Below are 26,762 nucleotides of genomic sequence, written 5' to 3'. Positions count from 1 at the left end.
TCCACTTAATATACTTTTCATCTCAGATAATGTGTTCTTCATTTCCAACTGGTTCCCTTTTATAATTTCCACTTCCATTTTTATGTTTTTATCTCTTTGTTGAAGTTCTCTACACTTCCCATAAGTTCATTGAGCATCTTTATAGTCAGTGTTTTGAACTCTACATCTGTCAGATTACTTGACTCCATTCTATCAGGATCTCTGTTCTGTTCTCTCGTATGGTTTCTGCTTCTTTGTCTTCCAATTTTGGCTGCCTTTCTGTGTCTATTTCTATGTACTAAGCACAGCTCCTAAGTCTCCAAGTCTTATTAGTGTGGATTTGTGAAGTAGGTATCCAGTGGCACAGTCCTGAGAGGGGTTTAGCCCAAGCTTCTACCCCTCCAAAGCCCCCTGTTAAAATTCAGCAAGCAATCCATAGATACAGTGCTTATAGTTGCCAGAAACCCAGGCCAGCTGCCTCCAGTGCGAGTCCAGGCACTGCTCAGCAAGGAGCACCTGACTTGCTGAGAACATACCTGGATGTGGCTTGGGTGGGGCTGCGAGTTGAGGGAGGTGGGGTTTCAGGAAATCCTCTGGGCAGAGCAACCTCTGTTATCTAGTTCGATGATGTCTGGCTATGGGAGTGGGGGAAGGCTCGAAAGGGAACAATGGATACTGCCGGCACTTCTGTACCATGCGAGTTTCACCTTGGCTCTTACTCCGACAATGTCTCCCTGTAAGTCCCTGGTACCCCATTAGCACAGCCAAATGGCACTGGTGCTCAGAGCAAGCAAGTCTGTCACCATGAAAATCTATTTGTGGACGTGGCCCCTTTAAGAGGCTTCTGCCACTGCCATAGCCAGTCTCACTCAGCCGCTGGAGACCAGGCAGCCCTGTGTCCTCACCCCATCCTACCTTCGGCCATTGCGGAGTGATTTCGTGGATTTTCTCTTAGTTGTATGGCTTGTTCATCCCAGGCGATTTTTCCTTGCTGCTGCTCCATGTTTCTGTTACAACTTTGATTTGGTTGCCAGAGTGATGAACAGAGCCTCCATCATCTATACCATTTTTTTTTTCTCTCCCAGAAGGCATCAAGTTTTACTACTAATCCTCATTATCTCAGTAACTAAACTCGGCTTGTACTAGTAAAAATTTAATAATCGATACTGAAAAGACTAATTACAAGCATTCACTGTTACCCCAAAAGCTAATGCTACTTTATTTTTTAGATCATTTATTGATTTTTCTATAATACCAAGATATAACTCTCTCAGAAGTTTTGTTATTTTCCATCATCTTGAGGAAATGGGCAAGGTTTCTAATAATTTGGTTCTAAACACACTAGCCTTACTATTCCATATTTGTCAAGGCAAATTTTGTTACTAGCAAGACAATTTAGTCATCATTTAAAAAGCTACTAACAGCCAGTTTCTTTTCTTTAACTAATGAAACAATTATAATAGCCGATCTCAACTATTTCCGATTTAGGAATATTCCTTTTTGTGGTACTGGAGAATCTAAATGAGTTCTAGAGAAATAGTGATGATAATCATGACCTCAATGATAAAAAAATAATAATAGCCAACACTTATGGAGTACTTATAATGGGTTGGGCATTGTTCTAAGCATCTTCCATATATTAACTCACTAAATCCTCTCAACAATAGTATGAATGTGGAACTATTATTCCTATATAGTTTTAACAGATGAGAAAACTGAGTCATAGAAATGTTGAGTGATTTGCTTGAGGTTACAAAGCTGGTATGGCAGACCTGAGATTCAAACTGAAGCCACCTGAGTTCAGAGTCTGCTCTTAACCTCTATACCATGCACTTTCCATTGTTCCTAGGGTTGGAAAACCAAGAATTGGATGTGGAAAAAAATCTTACTCATTTTATGTATAAAGCACAGATACATAGAGTATTAAAACAGGTATACGGTGTTTCTGTGGTATTAAAATTTTATCAAGGGGTGATTAGGAAAAGATGTCTAAAAAGGTGCGTGATCACGGACCCAGGGAGATCATGAAACAAAGACTGAGAAACACTGCTCTATACTATAGAGCCTCTCTTGGCATGGGAGTAAGACTGGCCCTGTTTTGCTAAGTAAAAATGCTATGTCACTCATTGTTTCATTCAATAAATATGAATCATGGTCTTATTACACTCCAGGCACTAAGTATAAAATAATGAACAAGACTTTAAAGTACCCTTTCTTTAAGGAACTACCAGTCTGTCATCTAAGGAGGCAAATTCAATACAATGTGACAAGCACTGGTAGGAATAATGACAGGATGCTAACTTATGCAGACTTGAGGGAAAGAGGAAGTTTCAAACATTTTCTTAGAAGAGATGATGTCTCAGTTGGATCCTAATGTTAGAGTAGGGATTAATTAGCCTCTAGTGAAGGAATGGAGTTGAAGAGGGAGTGGAAGGGTGCCCCAGACAGATATACCAGCATGTGAAAAGACTCAAAGCCATGAGAAACCATGTACGATATGAAATGGACAATAAAGAAGGGGAAAGAATTTGGGGAAAAAAATAAAAAGATGATGCTCAAGTAAGCAATAGCCAGGTCAAAGGGACCTCATAAACCAAGCCAAGAAATATGGCCTGCACTCTGAAGGATACAAAAAGCCAGTGAAAGGTAGAAGAATGACACTATCAAAACTGTTCTTCAGAATTCCTTTGGCTACAATGTGGAAGACAAGTTGTAGAATTAAGGTAGATGAATGAAGACAAGTAGGGACTGCAACATGAATAGCTTACAACATAAGGTTCTTTTTCACACCTGTCCTCAGGGTGAGTGACCATATTCTACAATTTTCAACTGACTAAACAGTTATGTTTCTACCTCTTTTGCTCTATACCCATTACTGTCAATAGCAAAAGTTAGGAAAGCATTCTGGGATTTACAGATGTGGTATCCTCTTTTGTGTCACAAAAATACAAAAAGGAAAACAAACATAACAAATTATTAAACAATATGATAGATTGTCTCTTCAAGAAGTAAATTACTCACAGTGCCTTCAATCTCTGAATAGAGTCCTGACCAAAAGCTGAAGGTACTTTTATCCAGTTGATACAGTCGAGATTTCTCAAATGTTTCTGAATCCATAATCTGTCCTAACTCCAGTGGCACGTGAGTTGTTGTTTTATATATCCGCCTCTGAAATATTTTGAAGACAACACTTTAATGAAACAGTCTAATCAAATCCTTATTACTGTAGTCATTTACTATCAAATATGGAATGGTTTATAGCATTAACTTGTTGCTTAAGCCTTTTGAATCTAGTTTATACATACACAAATAGTGCATTTGATCAAGCACACTGACTACTAAAACAACTAATGTAGCAGAGTAAAAGTAGAACAAGAGAATCTGAGGCTAGTTGGCTAAGTAAAATTAAAATCATGGTTGTCATCACATTTCAGTTTGCATATGTAAACCAAAATTGTAACATCACTAATGGTACCACTCATCCCAGGTATAACATACATACTATAATACAGAAAATAAATTCATGGAGAGGGGCAGGAATAAATATGCTAACCATGAATGTTAATAGATATTGTGGCTAGTCATTAAATTTGATCCTTGAGGCCAAATTAAGGGAAATTTGAGGAATGACAGACAAACATATCAAATCTTCAAGAAAGACAAACTTTCTCATTATACCATATTCAAAAAGGTAATTTCAGCCCACAGGACATAATACAGAGAGCAGATACCAAAAATGTAATGGGTAGTATCTTCTACAATGGTTTTACAACAAATAGCTTTATTTGTTGTTGTGCATCTTACCAAACTCTCAATAAAACACATTGCATGAAAGTATAACTGAGTAAAGAAGACAGTATAGAAAAGTAGTTACTGTAACTAGGCTTATTATTAAAGTAAGACAAACGGATGTTCAATACTCCATCCCCAATTTACACACTACATCTGGTGTTTACTTTATGCAAAATATCATCTCTAGGCCTACAAGATTCTGTACTAATGGAGCTATCTAAAGAGATACGTCAGAGAATATCCTGAACTAAAAGAGATCAAGATATAACCCAGATATTGACAGATATAGAAAAGTTAAAAATTTCAATTTAAAGATTCATGCAGAATGTAAACTGAGAGAAGAAATTTGTAGAGGAAATTCCAGCAGTTAAAAAGAAAGGTTTTCATAACCATCATCGTTGACATAATTCAGCAGCAACATAGAATGTGGGTAAAGCAAGCTAGCAGTGAGAGACTGTAATAAAGCAGTCTATTAAACTGAAAATCTATCTCATTTAAAAGTTCAGCTCTCTACTTCATCAAGCTGTTATGATAATCTCCAGGGAATAGTTATTAGGTAACTTACACTTTCTACTTGTTTTAATTGTTTAAGCAAAAATAATAAAAACCCTTTTAAAACAAGAAAATATTGTCCTTCGGGCAAAAACAATATACTGTATACTTTTTTTTTTTTTTTTAAGGAAATAGAGTTCAAGTCCTTGGAACAACTGAGAAATATTTTCAGAAAATGGTTTCCTAATCCTATAGCTGCGCATGATTACCACAAATGTCATGCGGAGGCTGTGATTCTAAAATGTTAGCATCTTCCTTTTGAAGGCTTATGAGTCACTGCCAAAAATAAAAAATGGAAGCCTGGCAGGATCTTAAGGAAACTGTGGGACAGGCACAAGAGCTAAAGCCTGACAAGGCGACAGCCCTGCTTTCCCTTTCACCAGGCCTTGAGGAGCCTCGGTCCCACGATCACGTAACTGAAAACGTCCCTGAGGCACCAGAACCTCTCAAACGCAATCCCGCCATCGGGCCAAGTTAGGAGGCTCAGTAGGGACTCTTAGGGTCAAGGCTGGTGCTGGGGCCACAGCATTCATCCAGGGACTTGGGGTCGAAACCGGGACTGGCCTAGGGTTGGCCGGGTGTCGGAGTTGGGTGGACCTTTTCAAAGCTCACCTGCCGCTGTGCTAGGAAGGTCTCCCAGAGATATACTGCCCAGGAGAACAGCAGCACCGCCCCGAAAATACGCTTCTCGGCTGGCATCTCCCACATCGGATCCAGCGACGCCCACATCCCCATGGCCACCTGGATACGCCAGCTCCCTCAGCGTGCTCTGGTGCCACACCAACACAGTCCCTTCAGAAAGTCCCGACAGTGTTACAGCGATATACGTCCCTTCCGAGAGCCCCTACACCGACACCCGAACCCAACCCACCCCATCCGCGCCGCTTTCAGTGTTACATAAACACTCTTCCCCATGCCGACGCCCTCTAGAGTCGCCTAGTTTCTGCCCGAAAAGGGCCAGCTCAGCCTTCCTCACTTCCGGCCGGAGGAGGGCGCGAGCCCACGTGCCGAGTTCCGGCCTCCGCTAGCTCTAGCCCCGGCTCCAGACTTGGTCACACTGAACTGTGTTGCACCAACATTCTTCCCCTTCTCCTCTATGCCAGGTTCCTGCGGAGGATTCCGGCTTCACTATGGAGCCCCGCAACGCCGCGGAGCTCTCCGCTTTCTTTCAGAGCCGCAATTGCATCTCTTCGGTTCGGGGATTGCCTAGCTGTGTGCGGCTTGTGCCGTACTTTCCCCGTCCAGGACAAGCCCACTGGCAGTTAGCACTGCGCGGGAACTGACGCAATGTGGGCCGCCACTCCCGCCCTGAGGTAGCAAGACAGGACGGGATAGAAGCAGGCTTTCCAGGCTCTAAACTCTACTCCTCTGAATAGTGTTATTCAGACTGTGGTATGGTTCATCCTAGGATATCTTAAGACCAAAGAGATAGTTATAAGTGAGACTAGGCATTATAAGAGCAGTATTTGGCCTGTATAGGACTGTTCTGAATTCAGCCGTGTTAGAGAGCGGGAGGTAGTGATGAAATTTCATTAATCTCGCCTTTTCCACCCCCAGGGAAGTCAGAGGCAGCATTTCGCCTAAGAGTGTGCCCTGGAGGAAAGCAAAGATAGCGTTGGTTAGAAATACCTGAACTGAAAGGGCTTTACTTGATCTAGGGGCCAAACTCAGAGCTCAGTGCCCATGTCTGTCTTGGAATTCAGAAGTGAAACGTGATCACAGGCACGCCTGTTAACATATTTGTTTGAACTGAAAAGCTATTTTTTTTTTGACAGATAAGTTTCACTTGATTAATTGATTTGACAAAGAGACTAGCGTTGCTAATTTGCATAATTATTATTTACAATAAATTGAGCTAAATCTACAGCTACAGCTAAAATTAGTGAGATTGTCATGTTAACGATGTGTTGAAATTAACAATATCTTGACTTTCCCAACTCTTCCTAAAAGCTTCTAAGTGAGAGTTATCATAATTAAAAGTCACTTGAGAAAGTGATGGACACTAAGGACAAAATAAATTCTTTTGCATGTCGGATTGTTCCCAGCTTTCAACAGAGTTGGTGGACCTAATAATTGACGTGTCATCTAACTAAGGAACACTTTGATTTTTGGCATATAACTCAGAAAAGGATTGACATTACTATGACAAAACTACTAGCATTCCCATCTATTTTTGTGAGTAATATTTCTTGGCACTGTATCTGTGAAGAGAAAAAATTAATCTAGTAGTAAGAAAAAAATCATTCAGACAGATGAATTAATTGGTGGGAAACCCCATCCATCTCACTGAAACATGTATTCCCAGTAGAATTTTACCTTTTTCTATATTATCAAAATTTGTAATCATATCATTTTGAGCAGATTTTAAATCATTAATTGTAATTATAATTGTAGTGATTGGTCAATTCAAAGAATTCTTCTAATGCATAGACCCATACAATTACAGGAATTTTAAAAAAGTTTTACTCTAATACATACAAATTTATCACAAAGAAGTAATCAATAAAAGCTTTTCAAACAAAAAGTATTGTATTTGGTTAACATTTTATTGGGGAGTAGAACGAAATGTAAAATAGAGATGACAAAAGAACAATGTAGAATTAATGGATGTTACAGAGGTTATTTGTAATTTTTAAATGGATGATGGTAGTTATGCAATTGTTATGTAGATTCTATTGGATACCTTATAAAAAGTGATTTTACAGATTTATCTTAAACTGTCATTATTTACAATTTGCCAGAATTTAAATCCATTGCAACAACTTAATGATGAAAAGTAAAATATCAGCTTTAAAATATAAGGGATAAACACTTTTTCAGAATTCTCTTTCCCTGAGCTATCATTGGTATGTCTACTTCAGTCTTGTCTTCATTTGTCAGGGTCCATCCAGACAACTGCAGTTAGTCCAAAGCGTCACCAAAGCTCCTGCCATTCAAACTTTGTGGCCAAGAGCACAGGTTTAGTCAGGCTGTGTGAGGGCCAGTCACAGTTACACCACAACACATTATTAGCAAGTTACTTAACCTCTCTGTACATCAGTTTCTCATCAGTAAAATGAGAATAATAGTATTTACCTCGTATTCTGAGGATCAAATGAGAAAAATCATATAAAACTCTTAGCAATGTATCTGGCTGGCCCAATAAAGATATACTTGGAAGAATCGCATCATAGTGTTGATCTGTCACTGTGTCTAAAGATACGGGAACAGGAATCCACTATGAGGTTTCTAAAAATTAAGACTGCAATTGACTCATTTATTCAACAAATATTGAGTGTCTGCTAAGTATCAGGTATTGTTCTAGGTGCTGGGATATAACAATGAACCAGAGTCCTTTCCTTTCCTTTGCTTAACTTTTTGTGGGGTGGGATGGATGGAGGAGTTGATAAATAAGCAAATATGTAACAGTAAAAGTGGAGGAGGTGATACATGCTATGAAGAAAAAGCAGAGAAAAAGGGATATAGCATATTGGCATGAGGGCTGCTACTTTATTTAAGATGGTTAAAAAAGACCTCTCAGATTCACTGACATTAGAACACAGACCCAAAGAAAGAGAAGAAGCCATATAGTATTTGGGGAAAGTATGCCATGCACAGTGAACACCAAGTTCAAAGGCCCTGAGGTGGGACAATGCATCTCAGCACGTTTGAGGAATACTAAGAGTCTAGAAAGAAAGGAGAGAATAAGAAGCAAAGAGAGTGCAGATCATGCCATTATGCACAGTCTTTTAGTTAAGAACTTGACTTTTACTCAGAGTGAAAGAATAAGCCATTGGAAGATTTCGAGCAGAGTAATAACATGATCTCTTTGACTACTGTGTAGAGAACAAAATGAATGAGGACCTAGATGAAAGAAGGGAGTCCAGTTAGGAGGCCATTCCAAGAATTCAGGTGAGAGATAATGGTGGCTTGGGCTAGAATGATAGTAGTGGAGGGAGAAGTGAATTATGGAAAGGGAATAATCACTTGTTCCCTTTTTGCAGAAAGATAGTGTTAATAGAGGGGCTTGTCTGTCTGGAATCTGAAATGAGCACCTTAAAAGAAGCTATCGTCAGTGTTTTGCCAAAGGAGAGAGACTGAATTTGGAGCATAAGGATTCTTTTTCTGAGAGTGGACACCAATCAATATAGGGTAGTTAATCTACCCCATCTAACCTGCATGATAAAATAGCTCTCAAGCCCTTTTCCTATCTTGCCATGATTCTCTGCTTGCCAAGCATCTAAGTTCCCTTAATTGATGCCCTGGACATAAATGCTCTGATCTCAAGAAAAGAATGAGTCATATAGGGAATGAATACTTGGTATCAACCTCTTATGACTGTGGTGTGAATCACACATTCCTTCTGGGGAGCTGAGAACCAGGAACAAGGTGAACCCATCAGTTTCTACCCTACTTTGTATCTAGCTCATTCTGTGTTTCCACAGGGACTACCAAATCTTTGTTACTCCCCTGTTTAAAAAGCTATCATGGTCCATGTCAAACAGTATGATATGACCTGTAAAGGCCCTTCAAAATGAAATGAAATAAAATGAAATAAAATATATAAATAAAATAAAAGTCCTTCATTACCTGATGTCATTCTACTCTTCTAGGCTCTTCTTCAAACACTTTTCCTTTGATATACCTGAGAGGTAATCAAGACAAAATGACTGGAACTATGCAGGAAGACACTGAAATTTAGATAGCACCAAAAATTGAGACATTGACTTTAAAAGATTGTATGGCACTCTTTCAGCAGCATAGTTAACAAACTTCCCACTTACACTGTCAGATAATGCATATTGTTGATAACTCCCATCTGTTCTGTTTGCCACATCATGAATTAAAGCTGATTCGAGGATGTAGTTAGTGTGTGTTGTTGTAAAGCCAAAATCCTTCATTGCAGGTCTGGAAATAGCCAGTTTTTCAGCCATCCTGAAACTCTCCTTTTTCTCTAGTCAAGCCATCCTCATTTGTATATTATTCCATGATGATCCCACCAGCCGTATCATCATTTCACTGTTGACCTATGTTACTAGTTATGGGACAACTCGATGTGACCTCTGCAAAGCCTTTCCTGGCCCCACCCTATATTTACCAACCCGTTTTTGCACTGAGTACACTATACAGTGAAATCTCATCTTACACAGGTATTATATATTAAAAACAGTGCCTGGACAAAAATTATGATCGAAATTACCCTTGGGATCCTTTGCAAGACTGCTATATTATCTCCTATTGGACAGAATAGCCAGTTTTTATTCAGAATAAGTAACTGCACACCAAATGAAATATTTCATTAAGGTGTCAGGTAGTTAGTTTTTAAATGAATGTAATCATTTATTGTGGCAAAAATACACACACTATGAACTTGTGGACCATCTACTATCTTCTTCCATCTTTCTTGTCAGGGTAAACGCTCACATTGGTGTACTAGCAGGTAGATGCCTCCTCCCTTTTTTCTCCCTCCCTGTCAAGCTGGGATTCACATAAAGAGAATACCTCCAAGTTGAAGATACTATGACCCCACTGTATTAGAATTCCTTGTTCTGAAATTACTTGTCCAACCAGCCAAATGGAGTGCTCTTAAGCACTCAGGACAGATTCTCAAGGATTATCACAACACTCAGCACAGAGAGAAGTATCAGTAAAAGTTGTATAAAATTAAAGTCCCTTTTATGTTCACCTCACCCTTGCACACCTCTGAGTATTTAATGTAAGGAGACTTCTGGGCCAAATATGTACCTTTGGGCCAAAGACCAACAGAAGGGCCAGCTTACTCCTACAGGAGAGTCCGCAGCATTGCCCTGAAATAGCACTTTCTTGCTGTTTTTATTATATCCAATCCAACCTCTTCCTAACACCCTTCCTTTCCCCACTCCCATGGATTCCCGTTTGGCTGTCCTCTTCTCCAGCCTGCCAAGCAGGCACCACAATCTCAGAGACATTTTTAACCACCATTATACCCCACATTATTCAAACCCACATAAAAGTCGATGCTGGGCCTTACTGAATAGAGAGCCAGTCCTTGCAGGATAATTTCAATATAGGTCTCTATCTTTATTGACATACCACTGCACACATGAGGGAAACAGTGCTTTTCTGGAAAAGATTGGAGTCCATCACATTTCAGATGTGGAAGTAAACCCGGATGTTAGCAAGGGACTCTGGCAGTCGGAGCAACTGCAGTAGGGCTCGGAGGAGCAATCCTTCTTCATGGAAGGTTTTTGGGATATGATCATTCCCTCTAGGTCCTTCACTTTGTTTTCCACCGTCTGAAGTTTTTTCAAAATTTTCTCTTGCAGACCCAAGGACAGGAAAAAATTATTATTGTCTTGACCTGGGAGACCACTCCCTTCTGGGTTGGCCAGCAAAGCCTGAAAAAAATCTGAGCCCTTCTTGTAAAGTTTGTAGAGTGTGATTACAAACAACAATATTTTCTAAAATAAAACAACAGAAGTTGAATGTTACTTGTTTATTCATGTGAAATGCCAGTTTACTATAGATGCAAAACAAAACAAAAACCTAATAGCAACAATAAATCCTCATTCTTTTGCCAAGCTTTTTGTTTAACAAAACATCTTCACATCTATTTCATCTTTTGATCTTCACCACAAAATGGAGTGGAAGGCAGATCAGGGATTATTATTTGCATTTAATTACTAAAGATTATCATAATTGATACTATTTGTTGAAAGTCTGCCACATGCAGGGTTCTGTTAGTTTCCTTGCCTATGCATGACCTATCTATGTAGAAAAAAAATAGAACTGTATATACATTTAGATATTTTCCAGTGTGGACTCAGTCATTATCCAAGGTCTTATACTTGGAAATGATAGATCTGGTACTGGAATAAAGGAATTCTGAAAAACTAGATTTCCTTATCATGAAAAAAATTTTTTTAACATACCAAGACAGATTCCTGCCAGGGTAAGAAAAAAACAAACCAAATCATCTTTTTCCTTAATATAATACTAGCACTGCTTATTGAGAAATTACTTATATGCTAAGCTTTATATATACGGTATCTCCTTTAATCCTCACAACCACCCTGAGGGAGGAACTGTTAGCAAGCCCATCTTACAGATAAGGAAGCTGGGATTTAGAGGCTAAGTGATTGCTCTCAGTTCACACAGCAAATGGTGGTACCAAGCAAGACTTAAGCCCCAGCAGTGACTCCAGACAGAGCCTGTGCTACTTACCACTGTTACACTACCTCTCATTTTGGCTGAGGTGTCTGGAGGGTTGTGAATTCATCTTTCTGAGGTAAGCATTAACCATAGAATAGCAGAAACCAGAATTATAGGTAAAAATTCGAGGGGGTTTTGCCTTATATTCTTGTATTAGCTAATTAAAATGCATGTATGTGAAAATGTATACACACATATCCCTACAGGGGATGATTTAGGTCTGTTAGATTATATATTAAATGAGATTTTGGAGAGGAATTGAATTTACAATCCTAAAACTTGGGTTCAAATCTCAACTTTTCCAGCTCTTCCAATCTATGTCAACTTGAGTAGGTGATAACCAAGTTCCTTCACCTACAAAATGTAGATAATCCCTGCCCTGCCTACAATACAGGGTTTTGAAAAATTAAGAGAACACATGTGATTATGATACCTCAACAGTAGTGATATACGAAAATACGTATATCACTGGTGATAACTTAGCATTTGCCAAGTGAACCAGTCACTCTTTAAGAAAGCCCCTTTTTAAATTGTAACTCCTTAAATTTCCACTGAACCTCACTTCACCTCAGGTTCCTTGTCATATGAAAATAACTTCCATCTATTTCATTGAATTGCGGAGATTCTCATAGCATTTTTACTATATTGTAAATATAGCTATTATTACTGATTGAACAGAAGTATGTAAAGTACTATATGTTTCCCATAATCCCAATTACATTCCTATTCCCCCAAAGAGGCTCTGTATATTTATAGAACCTCACCTTATTAAAACAAGGTAATAATGAAAACATCGTGATAAGTAAATGAATATATGTGCCTCATCAGTTACAGAGCAATGGCACAGTAAGAACAGAAAGGCCAAATCCAGTTATAGTTGTGGTACCTAGTCTATAAAGGCACCCCACGTGGTGTCTAGCACACAGTAGATACTCAAAAGATGAATAAGTGATCAAATAAATTTTGGAGCATGGCTGCCTTCTCAGGTTATGAACTTGTTTGATCTATTTTATTACAAGACGAGCCAAAGACCATTGTGAGAAAGAGCATTTTAATGCTCAAAACCTAATTGGTAGAAGTTTTTAAGGATAAATTAGTTTCAATCAATGTCAGAGACAAGGTTCACCCTTGTACACCTGCATGGTCTTAAAACTGGGTGGCAGCAATATGGTAGAGAACCAATCAAACTTCATTTTATAACTATTTAAACTTCTTTGTAACAAAAGAGTATAACCTGAATTGACCGAATACTTCGTTTCCATAAGGCATATAGTCCTACTCCCAACAAAATCAAAAAGAAAATCCCCAGGATAACTTGCACGGCCGGAGGAAAATTATCTAGTAGACCCAAATTTGTTTGTTGAGGTGTACTAGTCTCTCCCAGAGTTGCTTGTAGCCAATTCCATATCGAGCTCAGAGAAATATAATCTATGATGTCCCAGACAGATGAAGATGAAAATGTTGACATTTTAATAAGATAGCAGCCCCAGGAGCTACATTTGCAGAGGCTTCCAGAACTTAGATATGAATTAGGGAGAGTGGCCTGGGAGCCCAGGTATCCTAGGGCCATTGTGAGCTGTGCTCTGTGATGTCACTGCTCCAAAGGTCAGCTTGCTTCTAACTCAACCAATGACCCTTCTCATTCAAAACCAACCAGGGACTGGTCTGGGTTTCCAGTTCAGTCATATTTCTTTCTCTGATTTTTGGCGTGTCCTAGCTCTAGCATGACACTGCCCAATAGAACTTTCTGCAAAGATAGAAATGTTTTTTATCTGCTTTGTCCAACATGACAGCCACTAATGACTTGCAATGTGGATAGTGTGTCTGAGGAACTGAAGTTTACATTTAATTTTAATGAAAAATTTAAGTAGCCACATGTGGCTAGTGGTTACCTTCCTGGACAGTGTAGATATAGACCATTTCTAACAATCCATGGAATGGACAGGAATTATTTTCACATGACAAATGAGGAAAATGAGGCTATGTAGAGATTTGAGGAGATAGGATTTGGAGAGGGTTTTACTAAAGAGTGAATAGTTGGTAAATGTGAAGAGAGGTTATTATTGGATCATTTTGTAGCATTGTTTTTTATACGTCATTATTGTTTAGTTCACACACAAGTATATAATCTAAACTGTGAGATCAATTACAAAGACAGCAAGAATCCAAAAGAGGGTTTGCACCAAGATGAAAGGAAGGGCACAATAAGGGGGAGAAAGGGTCAGTTATGACAAATGATTTTTAGAAAATATTGTCTGATGGTATTCCAAGTTGTTCATTCTGGTCAACTGAAAGTACAGTAGTGGGTAAGACTGGTGAGGAAGGAATAACTGTTCTGTTTTTATAGGAAGGAGATGTATGGTAAATTGCTTGTAGTGTCAGAGACACATCCAGAAAATGGAGTCTAGAATGCTGTTAGGAATATAGTACTTATGTCAGGGTGAAATGGTTTAGGAGTTACTGTTATTGATGTTAAACCAGGTCTGCTAGTGACCGACCAAAGCCAGAATCCTTTCTAGCAAGGAGTGAAAGTTAACTTAGGATTTGACTGTAACAGGTTAAACATAGGTCAAAAACCACTGAAGAATGGTAACCAGAAACTTTGTGAAGATAGGGTTATGACTACTGAATCATTACCTGAGACACCCTGCACTAGATTAGATCCTTGTTACATGGCACCTTATACTTTACATGCAACACACTTAACACAGCTACAGCTATTTGTGCAATTTTTGGTTTAATATCTGTCTTTCCTGACTACTATCAACTCAAGGAAGACAGGGACTATGTCCATTTTATTGATGACTGTATCTCTAGTGCTTAGCACACAGCAGGCATTAAAATGTGTTTAAGTGAATACAGAGTTCCCTAGAAGTATTCCAAGTATCTTTATAGCCTAAACTGTTCATTCATCAAGTGCTCATTACCATATTTGTGTACTAGTTTGAATAGAAGCTTTATAGAGTAGCTGTTATGACAGGCCTTTAGAGGTATAATGGATCTGGGTTCAAATTTTGGCTCTACTATTCACTAACCTTGTTACCTTGGGCAAATTACTTAATCTGGGGCTCAATTATTCATTTGTAAAGTGGGAGTAATTTCTACCTTGTAGAGTTGTAATGAGAATATGATAATTTGTGTAAGAAAACCATGAATGTTACACATATAGATAAGGGAACTGTTATTTGTAGTGATGTTTACAACCAAATACAAGGTATTACAAATATCAATAATGCAAGGCGTCTTAAAGAGCATCTAGGCTGAAAAACCCATTTGTTTTGTTTCCCCAAACACCTGACCACCTCCAACGACCAGCAATTTATCACTATGGAAGGCATCTCAACCTACCTTTAGATAGTGTCATCCATCCACCTACCCATTCAGCCAGCTATCAGTCTGTCATGTCCACTCAGTAGTCTTCCACATCGTGCCATATTAGGACTTTTTGACTGGACACTGCAACTTATGACATATACAAAACTTGCTTTCAAGCTTTTTTTTTTTAAGTTTTAATAGAAAGGAAAGTACACTTCCAGAAGTGGAAGCGGGCCTGAACAAAAGCAGCGTGGCTCAAAAGGCCTGCTTTCAAGCTTTTAATAGATTCTTTGTTGCTTTTCAAACACTACTCAAAATCTAGAACATGGTTACAAGGCCCTGAAATAACTCGTTTCTGCCTACTTACCCAACCCTCTCTCTTTTCCCTTTCCCATTTATTCTTTCAACTTGAGCTATATTAGACTTGCCAATGTCACTACATACCAAGCTGTTGTACCACAAAGCCTATGCACGTAATTGGATTATCCTCTCTGGCTAATTCCTATTGATTCCTCTAATTTCAGTTTCAACATTGCCTCCTCAAGGAAATCTTTCGTCCTCTCTTTGGTTCCCATCACAGTCAGACCTTCTATTTTAGCACTTTACTTTTAGTGTTACATTTAATGGTTATCTTCCTTACCAGACTCTAAGGTCCATGATGCAGGAAACTTACTGTGTCATGTTCAACACTCTGATCCCCAGGAGCTAGCAGGTGGTTATAAATATTTCGCTATAGCTTTCCTGTAACTCCTTTCTTTTCTTTTCCATGCTAAACATACCATAGGTTGACAGGTTAAATCTCTTGAGAATCTTGGTTACCTTCTCCAAAGTGGTTCTTATCTCCAAATGTAGGGTCACAGAAGTAGAGTGGGCCACTTCTTTTAGATTAGGTTTTACATAATAGGAGGCTTTGCCTCTGAATCTGTAGTACAAAACCAGGAGGCATTAGTCTACTGTGGGGGTGGGAGGTGGGGAGTAAAGGAGATTGAACAACTTTTCTTTTAGAAGCTTTTAATAAAAAACTGACCTTTTCACAAGTTACATGTTGTTCACTAAAACAATATGCACCAGTTTTCCATCTCTTCCTCACACAAGATGTCAATACTGGATCTATGACTGGAGATGGATCTGCACGTCCTGGCTTTTATCTACACTTCAAACTTATTTCCCACCATTTGCTTTCACAAATAATACACTCGATTACTGAACTGTGGTATTTTGGGTACTTTAAATAACCACCTGCAACTTTCTATCTTTCTGTACATTAAGTTCTCCCTGATATTCTTTCAGGTGGAAGAGACTGGAAACAAACTCCACCTCTTTCTAGCTTTTATTAGCTAGGCAAGACACTTCATATCTATCTTTTTATCTGTCAAATAACAGTACCAACTTCATGGAATTATGAAAATTCAACCAGATAATTTTATGTAAAAGGCTAAAAAAAGTATAATTACCTTCAATTCTCACATAACTTCTAACTTTGTATTCTAGGCCATTGCTTCTAGAAATTTTCTGTGTCTACGAGTCAACTGGAGATCTTATTAAAATGTAGATTTTGATCCAGAAGGTCTGGAATAGGGCTTGACATTCTACATTTCTAAGGGCCATGCCACTGGCCCACTGCCACGCTTTGATTAACAATGTTTAAGTTACCCCAGCCCTCACATTAAAGTTCCACAATGGCAGATTCCTTAACAAATTTACTTTGGTATTTTAATATCCCAAAGCTTCTGGAACTATCTTTAAATATGTATGTAAATATTTGGTTAATGACTAACTGTCCTCCAACAACTATGTCCTTGACAGTGCAGCTCTGATGTTGGCAACCTGGGACTGAGAAAGGATAGGTTGGAGATGGAATCCCTAGGAAGGCTAATCAAAAAACTTTCTTCCTTATCATTCCCCACACTCTTTCACACATGTGCTCATGAACATGAGACACCGAAGTAAGAGAATTCAGGATACAGAGCAAGAATGAAAGCATCTGGCACTTTCTATCACTATTCATTATTTTATGAGGCATCCTTATATTGAAAAGTCTTTGAAAACATAGTCAATGTTTCCAGGTCTGGGACAAACCCAAGACATCAATAAATGGAACTAAAAGCTACAAAAACAACCCTTTGACCTTCTGTATTATCATCACATAGTCATCCATGCTGCTTTTAACATAAACATTGTCTCCAATAACGATCAAATGAACCAAGCTGCTTCAACTGGAATAGAAAATGTTAGGAGCAACCATTTGATCCTAAGTACTGAAAGCAAACTTTCAGTTGGGTTCTGAAAATTAGGGTTTGGTTCCACTGCAAATAGACTCATTTGGTCTTTCCAAGGGGTAAGGAGTTAGGAGTGGATGAATGGATATAGTTCAGTCTTAAGGAAATTAGCAGCTCTTATTTTGGGCTAAAATACGAAGAATTAAAAAAAAAAAGCGGTCTATGGCCATGCCACCCTGAACACGCCCAATCTTGTCTGATCTCGGAAGCTAAGCAGGGTCAGGCCTGGTTAGTACTTAGATGGGAGACCACCTAGGAATACCAGGTGCTGTAAGCAATTAAAAAAAAAAAAGTAAATAAAAACAAAAAATCTCCCTAAATGTAAATGATTAAAAATAAATAAAAATTAGAAAAGATTTAAAAAGGGGGGAGGGCATCAGTTGTTTCCCATGATCAGATCACAGAAAGAGACCTTTCGAGATACTCACCTTTATCTTCTCACTTTCTAGTGAGGACACTGAAGCCTGCAGAAGAAATTAGCTCAAGATCCCAAGAAGTCAGCAGTAGCCTCGGCCTCTAAGATGTCCCACTGTTTCTGCCACTTTTTCTCTCAATAGATTCTTATTTGACAATCCTCTGTTACCTACTGGGATCAGAGCTAAGCAACGACATAAGCAAGGGGGTGCTTTAGGCTTAGGGTGAGAAGGCAGAAGGATGCAATTCCTAGAGATGACAAAACAAGGCAACAAGTTTAAGGGTCAGAGAAAAGGTCGTAAAATCTTAACCACAGGCATAATACAGGGATGGTAAAAATGTTTGAGTCATTTCATAGCTTACTGGTGGAAGTGGATGAAAACTTCGTAAGAGAATAAAGAACTCACTGCTTCCCTTGTCAGTAGACACAGATGTTTCACAATACACTGAAACTCAGCATATCTGAAGACCAAGATCATCTTGGCTTTCCATCCTCTTCTCCAAAACCCCTTTTTTCCCTTTAGTCCCACTGCAACTGGTTGCATCACTATTGAATCTTTACGTTTTCCTCAAAACATTTTCTTCACTCTCCAAGGCCTACCAATCCTCTTTAAATTTCTCAATTTCATTTACTCTTCCCTCTACTGCAAATGTCAGTACTCTCACTACCTCTGCCTCAATTACTTCATCTTATTACCTATTGTTTCCATTCTCCACCCCTCAAATCACACTCATTTGAAGTGCTTTATTACTGTTACTTTGTTTAAAACCCTTCAAAGGCTCTCAGCTGCCTCAGGACTCAAGTCCAAACTCCTTAAATGTTCATGGTTTGGTTCCTGCTTTATCTCTACAAGAAATCTCACTCATGCCGGTGCTCTTGCTCCGTTTACTCCTGTCAAATTATTTGTAGTTCCCTGGGCATACAACTTCATACCCCTGAATTTGCTATGCCCTTCATGTTCTGCTTGGCACATCCTCTCTCCTTTCTATCTGGACAACCCCTGGACATCCTCTTCTGGGAGCTATTTTGACTCCCAAAGCTAATTACTCATGTGAGAATTTTCTTCCCACAAAAATATTTTAAGACAATAGTAATTCAAAAAGAAGCTTGATCTAAATGGTTTGGTTAATATGAAATGAAAACTTGGGTAAAATATAAGTGCACATTCCAGAAAATACAAGTGCAATTCAAGCTTATATGTGGCATGAACACTCTTTATGAGTAAACAAGGAATGGGTGAAAAATTGTAATTTATTGAAACTCAACTCAAAAAATATAAGATGCTGTAGTGTACAATATATTACACAAAGCACCCTCAGGTGCACATTCAAGTCAAGTAAGAACTCCATATCCCTTTCCCCAGCCCTCCCACCCTGGGATCTTAGTATTTGTTCCATATACAATCATGCACACTTAATTTGAAAAAGGAAGCCCCAATATATTTTGATGTATTAATTAGCACCAAACAAGAGTACAGTTCCATTTCTTTTTTTTTAATTAACAAAAAACCCAATCAATAAACCAACTGGAGAGCTAATGGACTCAGCCAATAGTGCTGACATAGATATTATACATTCATGTAAATACACAGCCTATTCTACCCTAAACAATGGTATAGCTGGTTCTCAGCCTTTGTTCGAGTTGGCAATTGTCCCCATGTTGCAGTGTTGGAGCCAGTCTGTTTCAAACACAAAATTGCAATTTAGGAACTTCCTACGCAAAGCTCATCGGTCTTTTTTGTTGGAAACAAGTCTAAAATTGGTGTGGAAAACTTAGATCTTTCAAGGACAACAACTGGCCGAAGATAATGAAGCTGTTTTAAGGCAAGCTCTCCACAGTCTGTTAACGCTTTGTCCAATACGACCCTCAAGTTTTCCAAGGAAGGAACTGTTGTCGTTGTCTCAGCTACTATTAAAGGTGGGATTGTAGTCAAGTTCTCATGAATTGTAGAGTCACTGGAAGAATGAGGTATGTCAACTTCAGGGTCATTGTCATTCACCATATTATTTGCCATAACATTCCCTGTTAAGTCATTACTGGGTTGTGAAGAACTACTTAAGTGCTCTGAAGGCTCCCAATCGTCAAAATCGTCTTCTTTCTCTTCACTTTCCTGAATAAATTTCAGAAATGAAGATTCAAATCCCATAGGTTTATAAGTCTTCAAATCAAATGACCTGGGTTGTGAGTGCTTCCTAAAATTCTCTTTTGGGACATGGGTTGAATTTTTTACAGTGTTTTCTTGCCCTGAACTTTGCTGCCCGGTTTCTGAGTCTTTGATCCTTGGTAAAGGCAGCTGGAAACTTGTAAAGTAAGTCCCATTTTCAGTCCCATCAGGATTAGGTATGGAATTTTCTATTTTACAAGGAGGAGGCTGAACTATATTACACTGCTCCAAGGAAGTGGTTTCTGAACTGTGGTTGCATTTCAAAGTTCCTCTGTAGAGCAGAGGATCTGCCTCAAATACTTGCTTGCTTTCTGTACATCCTTTCTGACCTCCATCCCTTTCACCTGGATGAAGGGAATCAGTGTTCTGGATAGGTATGCTGTGGTCGCCTGTGGAATGACTGTGCTTTGTGTACTCTGATTCACAGCTTCCATCTTCTTCTTTCTTTATATAGGGCTCTATTTCAGAAGGGGGTTCCTCCTTAATTTTGGTACCATACTTAACACAAATGACAAGATTTTCCATCTGTTGCTCTAAGTAGGCACTACTCATCTGATGGGTACGTTTGTAATGCCTCACTATGCTGCTCTCCAACTTCACCACAGATAAGCATCCTTGAACCATACAGGGGTACTGTGTGTGCTCAGAATGCTCCACACACATATGGAGGGCTTCAGCTCTTGTTTTAAAAGTAATTGGAGCTTTCTTTTCTTTGATTAAGCCACACTTTTTAGCCTTAGCATTAAATGACCTCCTGGTAGTCTGCTGTTCATGCCCCTGAGTGAGAGCTGTTTGACACACCTTTTCACTCCTTAGTAGCCTTTCATTTGCCACTTTCTGGCTTCTAAACAGATCATCATAATAGTCCTTATGTCGGTAATAGACATGTTGAGAATAATTACTGCGATGGGTGAAAATCTGGCCACAGCCATTAAGATCACAGTGAATTTCATAATCTGAATGTATTTCTCCTTCAATATTATGCTGTTCCATCAAGTGGTGCTTCAACTTGCTGAATGTAAAAAAAACAGCAGGGCACTGAGGCTGGTTACAGGAAAACCTTGCTGCAGATTCAGCTTCAGAAAGCACTTTAGGCTCTTCAATATGGTCTAGATTATGAGAGTCACTACAGTGTTTAGCAAGAGCTTTGGAACACAGGAAGCGTTTGTTACATTCTTTATATTTGCAAGCAAATATCTTTTTACATTTGACAAGTTCCCTTTTGGTTCTTGCTTTGTCTTTCTCTAAACATAACTGTTCTTTGTTGTACTGATGTACAGTTCTGTAATGGCGAATCAAGCCTTTTAGATTGGTGAATGAGGAGTTGCAAGTTTTATGAATACAATGGAATGGTTTGTGGTACTTATTCAAAATATAGCAGAGATTTCCTTTCGCGACAGTTCTCCTGCTACCTCTCCCCTCTCTTCCTTCTTGTTCTTCTCTATGGCTACCTATTGGTGATGAAATATCAGATGTTTTACTTTCTGTTTCTTCACAAGATGACTCCAAATCTGTTTCTGAACTGCATTCATCTTTTTTAGAATGACAGTGTGGCTTCTCAGAGTTATTGCTGGGATCACCTCCAAGTTCAGCAGAACAATCATCTTTCAAAATGTCTACTGAGCATGGGCCTTCATGATCACATTTTTCATTATCTAACAGTTTGTGAGTTACTCTGTCACTGCCAATTTGATGTTTATTTTTATAATGAATCCTTAGGTGTGTTTTTCTTGTAAATGACCTTTGGCAAATATGACACTGGAATGGGGAATATCGATGCTGAAACATGGTTAACTGGAGGACTTTTTCTTTTGAATAATTATGCTTTTTAAGATAATGCATTAACAAAGCCTCTCTGGTCACAAATTCATATTTGCATCCTTGAAGCTCACAGAAAAAAGGCTTAGCTGCCAACTGTGCAAGGTACTGACTTGGCATATTTTCATCTTGATTCTGAAAATTAAGGTCTGTGATAGTAGGTGAAACCGACTGAAGAGATTTAGCACCACTGGATGGGTACCCTTGCAATGACCCTGAGAAAGATCCATGTGTTATTGAGTTTTTCAAGCTTAAATGTTTCAAGCGTAACAGAAGTTCCAACATGGTATCCTCTGTACATGGCCTTTTAGAAGCACAAATAGAGGCTTCTGAAGAATAACCTTGATGTTCTCGTTTACATTTAGTATGGATTCTGTGATCTAGACCTTCATCTGGGGAGTCGCTGTTTGTGTCTGAGCTGGGTTTAGGTTCTGCATCAAACTTTACAGTTGTTTGATTATGTTCATTATCCAAACAGGGAAAGAGATCTTTTGTCTTTATCTTTTTGGGTTTCAAATGGTATGGATGAACCTTTCGTAGATGTTTCTGCATCCCTTTTGCATTTTTGTACGTGGAACCACAGCCATCAAAACCACAGGTAAACTTAGTCCCATCAAAACAGACTGCCACATTGGAACATTTTTCCTTTAAATTGGGAGACACAAAGACTTTCTCATGAGATAACAATATATCCTGCATGTTTTCAGAGTGATCCAGTGTGTCAATTAACTCTTCATTCATAGAAGCTGAAGAGCTATGACTTAACTGATCACTAGAATTACTGTCACTGTTTTCTTTCAGGTTTTCTGCAGTTTCTATTTGAGAACTAGCTGGTCCTGCACAGAAAAGAAGATCCTCAGGTAAATGTGATTTATCAGTTTGGTCAAGTAGATGGGGCTGATCAATACCCTCTTGCTTTTCACCTGCTACAGGCTCCTCAAGTTTCACTGATTTCTTCACATCTCCATTTGAACTTTCAACATTATGCATTGAGAGGTGATTCTGGTATTCAATTTTGGAATAATAGAACTTTTTACAGCCAACGAAGTTGCATGTGTAAGATGCATCCCTAAAGTGTTGTGCTTCATGGTGGTAAAGCTGTCCCAAGTCACTGAAAACAATATTACAGCCATTTAATTCACATTTATAACGCAGATCGTCATGTTTTTGTTTATGATTAAGAAGTTCATTCACTGATCCAAACCTAGCATAGCAATCTATAGATACACACATATAAGGTTGAGGACCACAATGCACTTGTTCATGCTCCCGCAGGTGAAAAGCGGACATGAAATGTCGTCGGCAGTAAGTACACTTCTCTCTTCTATTTTTCATATCCAAGTAATGCTTGGCATTTTCATCATTATTTTGGTGTTCAGCTTTAAGATGCACACTTAAGTATTTAAATTGCTTAAACACACGGGAACAGTCTGTGCCAGGACATGGGTACAAATCTCTGTCTTGCAGGTGGCAATCTTCTAATTTGCTGAATGTGACATATTCATGAGACTCTCCTTTGGCTTGTTCATTCAATGACTGATTTTGCTCCACAGCTACAGAGGGACTCTTGGGACAAATTCCCTTTTGAGAGCCTTTCAATAGTAATTTCTTTTTAGAGCGGTCCCTTCTGCTTGGTGGCATTTTAACATGTTCCATCACATGAGGAACAAATATTTCTTTTCTCTTAAACTTTTTAATGCAAACTGGACAAGTATAAATTCCATCTTCCATATGCATCTTAGAATGATGAAGAATTCTGGCCTCTATACATTCCCGTTTACATAACAAACAGAAGAATTTATACTGAAGCCACCTCTGGTATCTTTCAGAAGAACCAATGGGTTTTTTATCTCTTTTCTCCTTGTGCTGATCTGTCAAATCTCTTCTTCTATATTGTTTATCTTCTTTACTTTCCTCATAGTCACTGAGAAACGACTCTAAAACATCTGTGTCATTTATTGACATTTCATAGCCACTTAGATCATCATCAGAATCTGATGCTTCTTGTCCTAGGAGTTGGTGGCAGTGTCGTTTTAAAGTTTTCCAGTCCCAAAATTCAGGATCAAAAGGCCAGTGGGCTTTTAAAGCTAGTAAGAGCTCACACCGAAGAGAATTTGGAACTGGTGCATTTTCTTCATCAAATTTTTGATCTGGTTGCAAATACAGTTCTTCCAACATATTAAACCCATCCAAACTGGGTTCGATTAAGAATTCTGTAAGCTGACAGGCTCGTCTAACTTCTAAATCTTCTGGTAAAAGACAAGCAATTGTTTTACAAACTGATGCCTTCATTTCTTCATCCTCACTTGATCTCAGTTGAAGAGCTCTGACACACAGTAAAATTGACACTCCAAGACCAACATCTTGTGCCTATAAGATAAGCAGGGAAGTAGTTAATTTTTTAATAGAAACATTACATAACTTTCACTGATGAAAAATATACCTTGTACACATATGTATGTGAATATATATTTCTCAAAATTTTTAGAGTTCTCGAATTTTTTAAAATTTATTTATTTATTTTTATGGTAACATCGGTTAACTGGAGTTCTTAAATTTTATCTTAACTCTATCTTCCTGCAAGTTACATTTAGATGCTTGTCTCAACATGCAAAGGACTGGATTAGATGCTACAAACATTAAAACAATGTACATTCATATATAAAGTATATGACTTTATAAGGAACTGCATATTAGAGCAGTCCCTAATCCTCAAGGAATTTACGTACGTGCCAAACATGTAAACAATAAAGGCACATGAATTTAAAGGAATTCAGTATAAATACGGACACAAAAGAATTCAAGAGGATTTATCTTAAGTTAGGCAAGGAGAACAGGACTTAAATGAATGGGTGCAAGAAGGAACATATATAAATTGAGTCTAAGATAGAATTCAATTTAAGAAACTCATGTGTCATCAACACTTGGGTGTTTTTAAAACCTCAAGGCTAAAACAAATGACTTGCCTCATTTCTTCCTAAAAGAATTAGTACTTTAAAAGTTACAGGTGTATTGAATCTCAGCATGGAAAAATAACAGAAATTAGAAAATTTCTCTCTAGCAGCAGGCTCTCAGGAACTAGTCAAAAATCAGGAAAAAGATCTGGTCATTTGTGATAAAAGGCTAGTGCATACACGATGATTTTTTTTTTTTTATGTGAGAGGCTGAAATGAAATGTGAAAATAACATGAGCAAAGAAAAGTGGGATCATATGGCAGAATAGCTTAAAATGCATTACTTAAGAGCACAGGATTTCAAGTCAGACTTTGACTGCCTTTGAACCCCAGCTTCACTACAGTGACAAGTTCTTAACTCCTCTATGCCTCAGTTTCTTCATCTGTAAAATGATAATAATGGTAGTATTAGGTTTTCCACCTAAAGTTGTTATAAAAAGAAAATAAGATAATATAAAGTGATTACTACAATGTTGGCGCATAGTAAATATTCAACAGAATACCATGTAAAATAGCTGAGGATAAATTCCACTGTTCAAATCAGTAATTAATTTGCTAAACAATTATTCCATGTTGGGCATCATTCAAAATGCTAGGAACAAAATAACTGCCATCAATTTATAGAACGTTTAATAAATCCTAGGCACTAGTCTAAACAAACTCTTTGCATACATTATCCATATTTTATAGATGAAGAAACCAAGGCTCAGAAGGTTAGTTGCCCGGTGTCACCAGATAGTGAGCAGAGGAGCAAGGATTTAAATGTAAAGCAATCTTTTTCCAGAGCCTGAGTTCTTAATCACTTTTTAGCCTACACTGACTCCAAAGCTTAACTGACTTGACTATATCTCATGTGTCCTTAATATTATATGCCAAACCACTCTGTTCCTTCAGCTAAAAAACCCACCAACTTATTTATGCATGTCCACAAATTTCTTCAAAATTCAGCTCCATGTTCCATATCCTAATTCTAATACATTCACGTTTTTAACAAGTAACTGCTTGGTATATCTGTCCAGAATGTATAATGGTATTTTTAGCTTTTTCTTTTTTTGAAAAGTGTTTTTAGTGATTTCATAAATTTTACCATTTCTACCAGATTAAGCTGTTTAAAAAAAAAAAAATAGACATTCTTTGCTATTTATCTCATAGTCTTACAAAAAAAGTCAGCATTAATAACTTGTTGAGAACCTATGAATTATTTTAAAACGTACATGGCTTTCTTCAAGTACTCTGTGCTCTGACTGACAAATCACAACCTTGTATCACATTATGCAATTTGCCAAATTAACTATGGTCTAGTTCTGACTCTGCTGTGAACTAGGTGTATGATCTTTACAGATCACACATCTCTAATTTTTAGCTTTATTACTAAAGAGAGGAGATTAAACTAAACAATCATGTTTTACAAAAATGGTAGTACCATATGTTCCACCAGCGTCCCGTAGACAAATGAACTGGATTCAAGATGATCCCTCTTCTTATATCTTCTGTTTCAAAGTATAACCACATCTACATTCATTCTGTCATACTATTTTTGCAAGTCTTGAGACCCTGGATTCTCTCAAGTCGTCCCTTCTACTTATGACTTTCTCAAGTCAGAATCCAAATTTAACAATTCTAAGCACCTTAAAGAGATGGTCTAATTTAAGCTTCTTATTTATAGAAAACTGAAGCCCAGAAAACAAAAGAAGCACTATTACAGGGCCCTCCCTTTATACACTGTTACCTTCTGCAGGAGACTTAATGCCCTCATGCCCACAAAAGCTTTTTAGCATCATTAACCTTTTCCATCCCATGGGCTATGTGACTGGCAGCTAGCTGTCTCCCAATATCCTTTCCCCTCTTCTACAAAAATAGAACACCTGATTTTGATCTGTTTACAAAGTCACCTGGATTAATGAATGTATCTCCTAGCCTCACTGCAGCTAGATGTGGCCACATGTATGTGTTTATATGTATTGGAGGGAGTGGGGAAAGGTCTGCCAGAGTGTGTTTTAAACCCACCTCCCTTCTTGCTCTCGAAAATGAAGACATTATAGCTGAGATTTGAAAAGTTTTATTAGGACATGAAATGGAAGCTATGTGTTGACGGGAGACAAAAAGATATTTGGAGCCACTAATGCAACGCTGGCCGGTCTACCTGGATTATCTACCTATATGAAAAAGAGATAAACTTCTAACTTCTTTAGATCAGTACTATTATGGGATTTCTACAATTCATAGCAGAACTAGATCCAAATTGATACAGGTTAGATCACTTCTCTCTTTTAAAATGCTAGAGGTGAGTCTCTCAATTTAAAAGAAATGCTAAATTCACTCCC

General features: G+C 38.2%; 3 protein-coding genes and 1 pseudogene across 7 annotated transcripts in view; 1 reads left to right on the top strand and 3 right to left on the bottom strand.

Annotated features, from left to right (window-relative positions):
- The window catches only part of ZMPSTE24 (zinc metallopeptidase STE24), a 33,202-nt gene extending 28,027 nt beyond the window's left edge, over nt 1–5,175 (bottom strand). Inside the window, exons 1-2 of one of the 2 annotated variants that reach the window (XM_016140062.2) lie at nt 4,936–5,175; nt 3,001–3,147 (exon numbers count right to left, since the gene is read on the bottom strand). In XM_016140062.2, coding sequence (XP_015995548.1) covers nt 3,001–3,147; nt 4,936–5,058 — 270 coding nt within the window. In that variant the 5' untranslated portion in view covers nt 5,059–5,175. The remainder of the gene's footprint in view (nt 1–3,000; nt 3,148–4,935) is intronic. The other variant, XM_036232383.1, reaches the window with a different exon arrangement.
- A 5,166-nt stretch (nt 5,176–10,341) lies between these two features.
- Nucleotides 10,342–17,276, bottom strand: TMCO2 (transmembrane and coiled-coil domains 2). Its single transcript, XM_016140063.2, has 2 exons — nt 12,728–17,276; nt 10,342–10,742 (listed from the first exon to the last, which is right to left on the bottom strand). Exons 1-2 carry the CDS (start codon nt 13,061–13,063, stop codon nt 10,425–10,427), a joined length of 654 nt encoding a protein of 217 aa, XP_015995549.1. The 5' UTR covers nt 13,064–17,276; the 3' UTR covers nt 10,342–10,424.
- LOC118606539 lies at nt 17,246–17,364 on the top strand (annotated as a pseudogene).
- Nucleotides 17,365–18,735: 1,371 nt separating this feature from the next.
- Nucleotides 18,736–26,762, bottom strand: part of RLF (RLF zinc finger) — a 66,687-nt gene continuing 58,660 nt past the window's right edge. For all 4 annotated transcript variants that reach the window (XM_016140065.2, XM_016140066.2, XM_016140064.2 and 1 more), the window contains one exon: nt 18,736–23,854. In XM_016140065.2, coding sequence (XP_015995551.1) covers nt 19,205–23,854 — 4,650 coding nt within the window. In that variant the 3' untranslated portion in view covers nt 18,736–19,204. The remainder of the gene's footprint in view (nt 23,855–26,762) is intronic.

The sequence above is a fragment of the Rousettus aegyptiacus genome, unplaced genomic scaffold (assembly GCF_014176215.1).
Source record: "Rousettus aegyptiacus isolate mRouAeg1 unplaced genomic scaffold, mRouAeg1.p scaffold_m13_p_1, whole genome shotgun sequence".
Taxonomy (NCBI): domain Eukaryota; kingdom Metazoa; phylum Chordata; class Mammalia; order Chiroptera; family Pteropodidae; genus Rousettus; species Rousettus aegyptiacus.
The sequence above is the reverse complement of the archived record's forward strand: the minus strand, read 5'-3'. Positions and strand labels throughout refer to the sequence as shown.

Bases quoted from the DNA above. Each gene is read 5' to 3' on its own strand.
- TMCO2 (XM_016140063.2), bottom strand. From the start codon at position 13,063: ATGGCCCTAGGATACCTGGGCTCCCAGGCCACTCTCCCTAATTCATAT. The intron at 10,743-12,727 runs GTTATACTCTTT...GTTTTATTTTAG, and splicing joins GAAGTATTCGGTCAATTCAG to AAAATATTGTTGTTTGTAAT.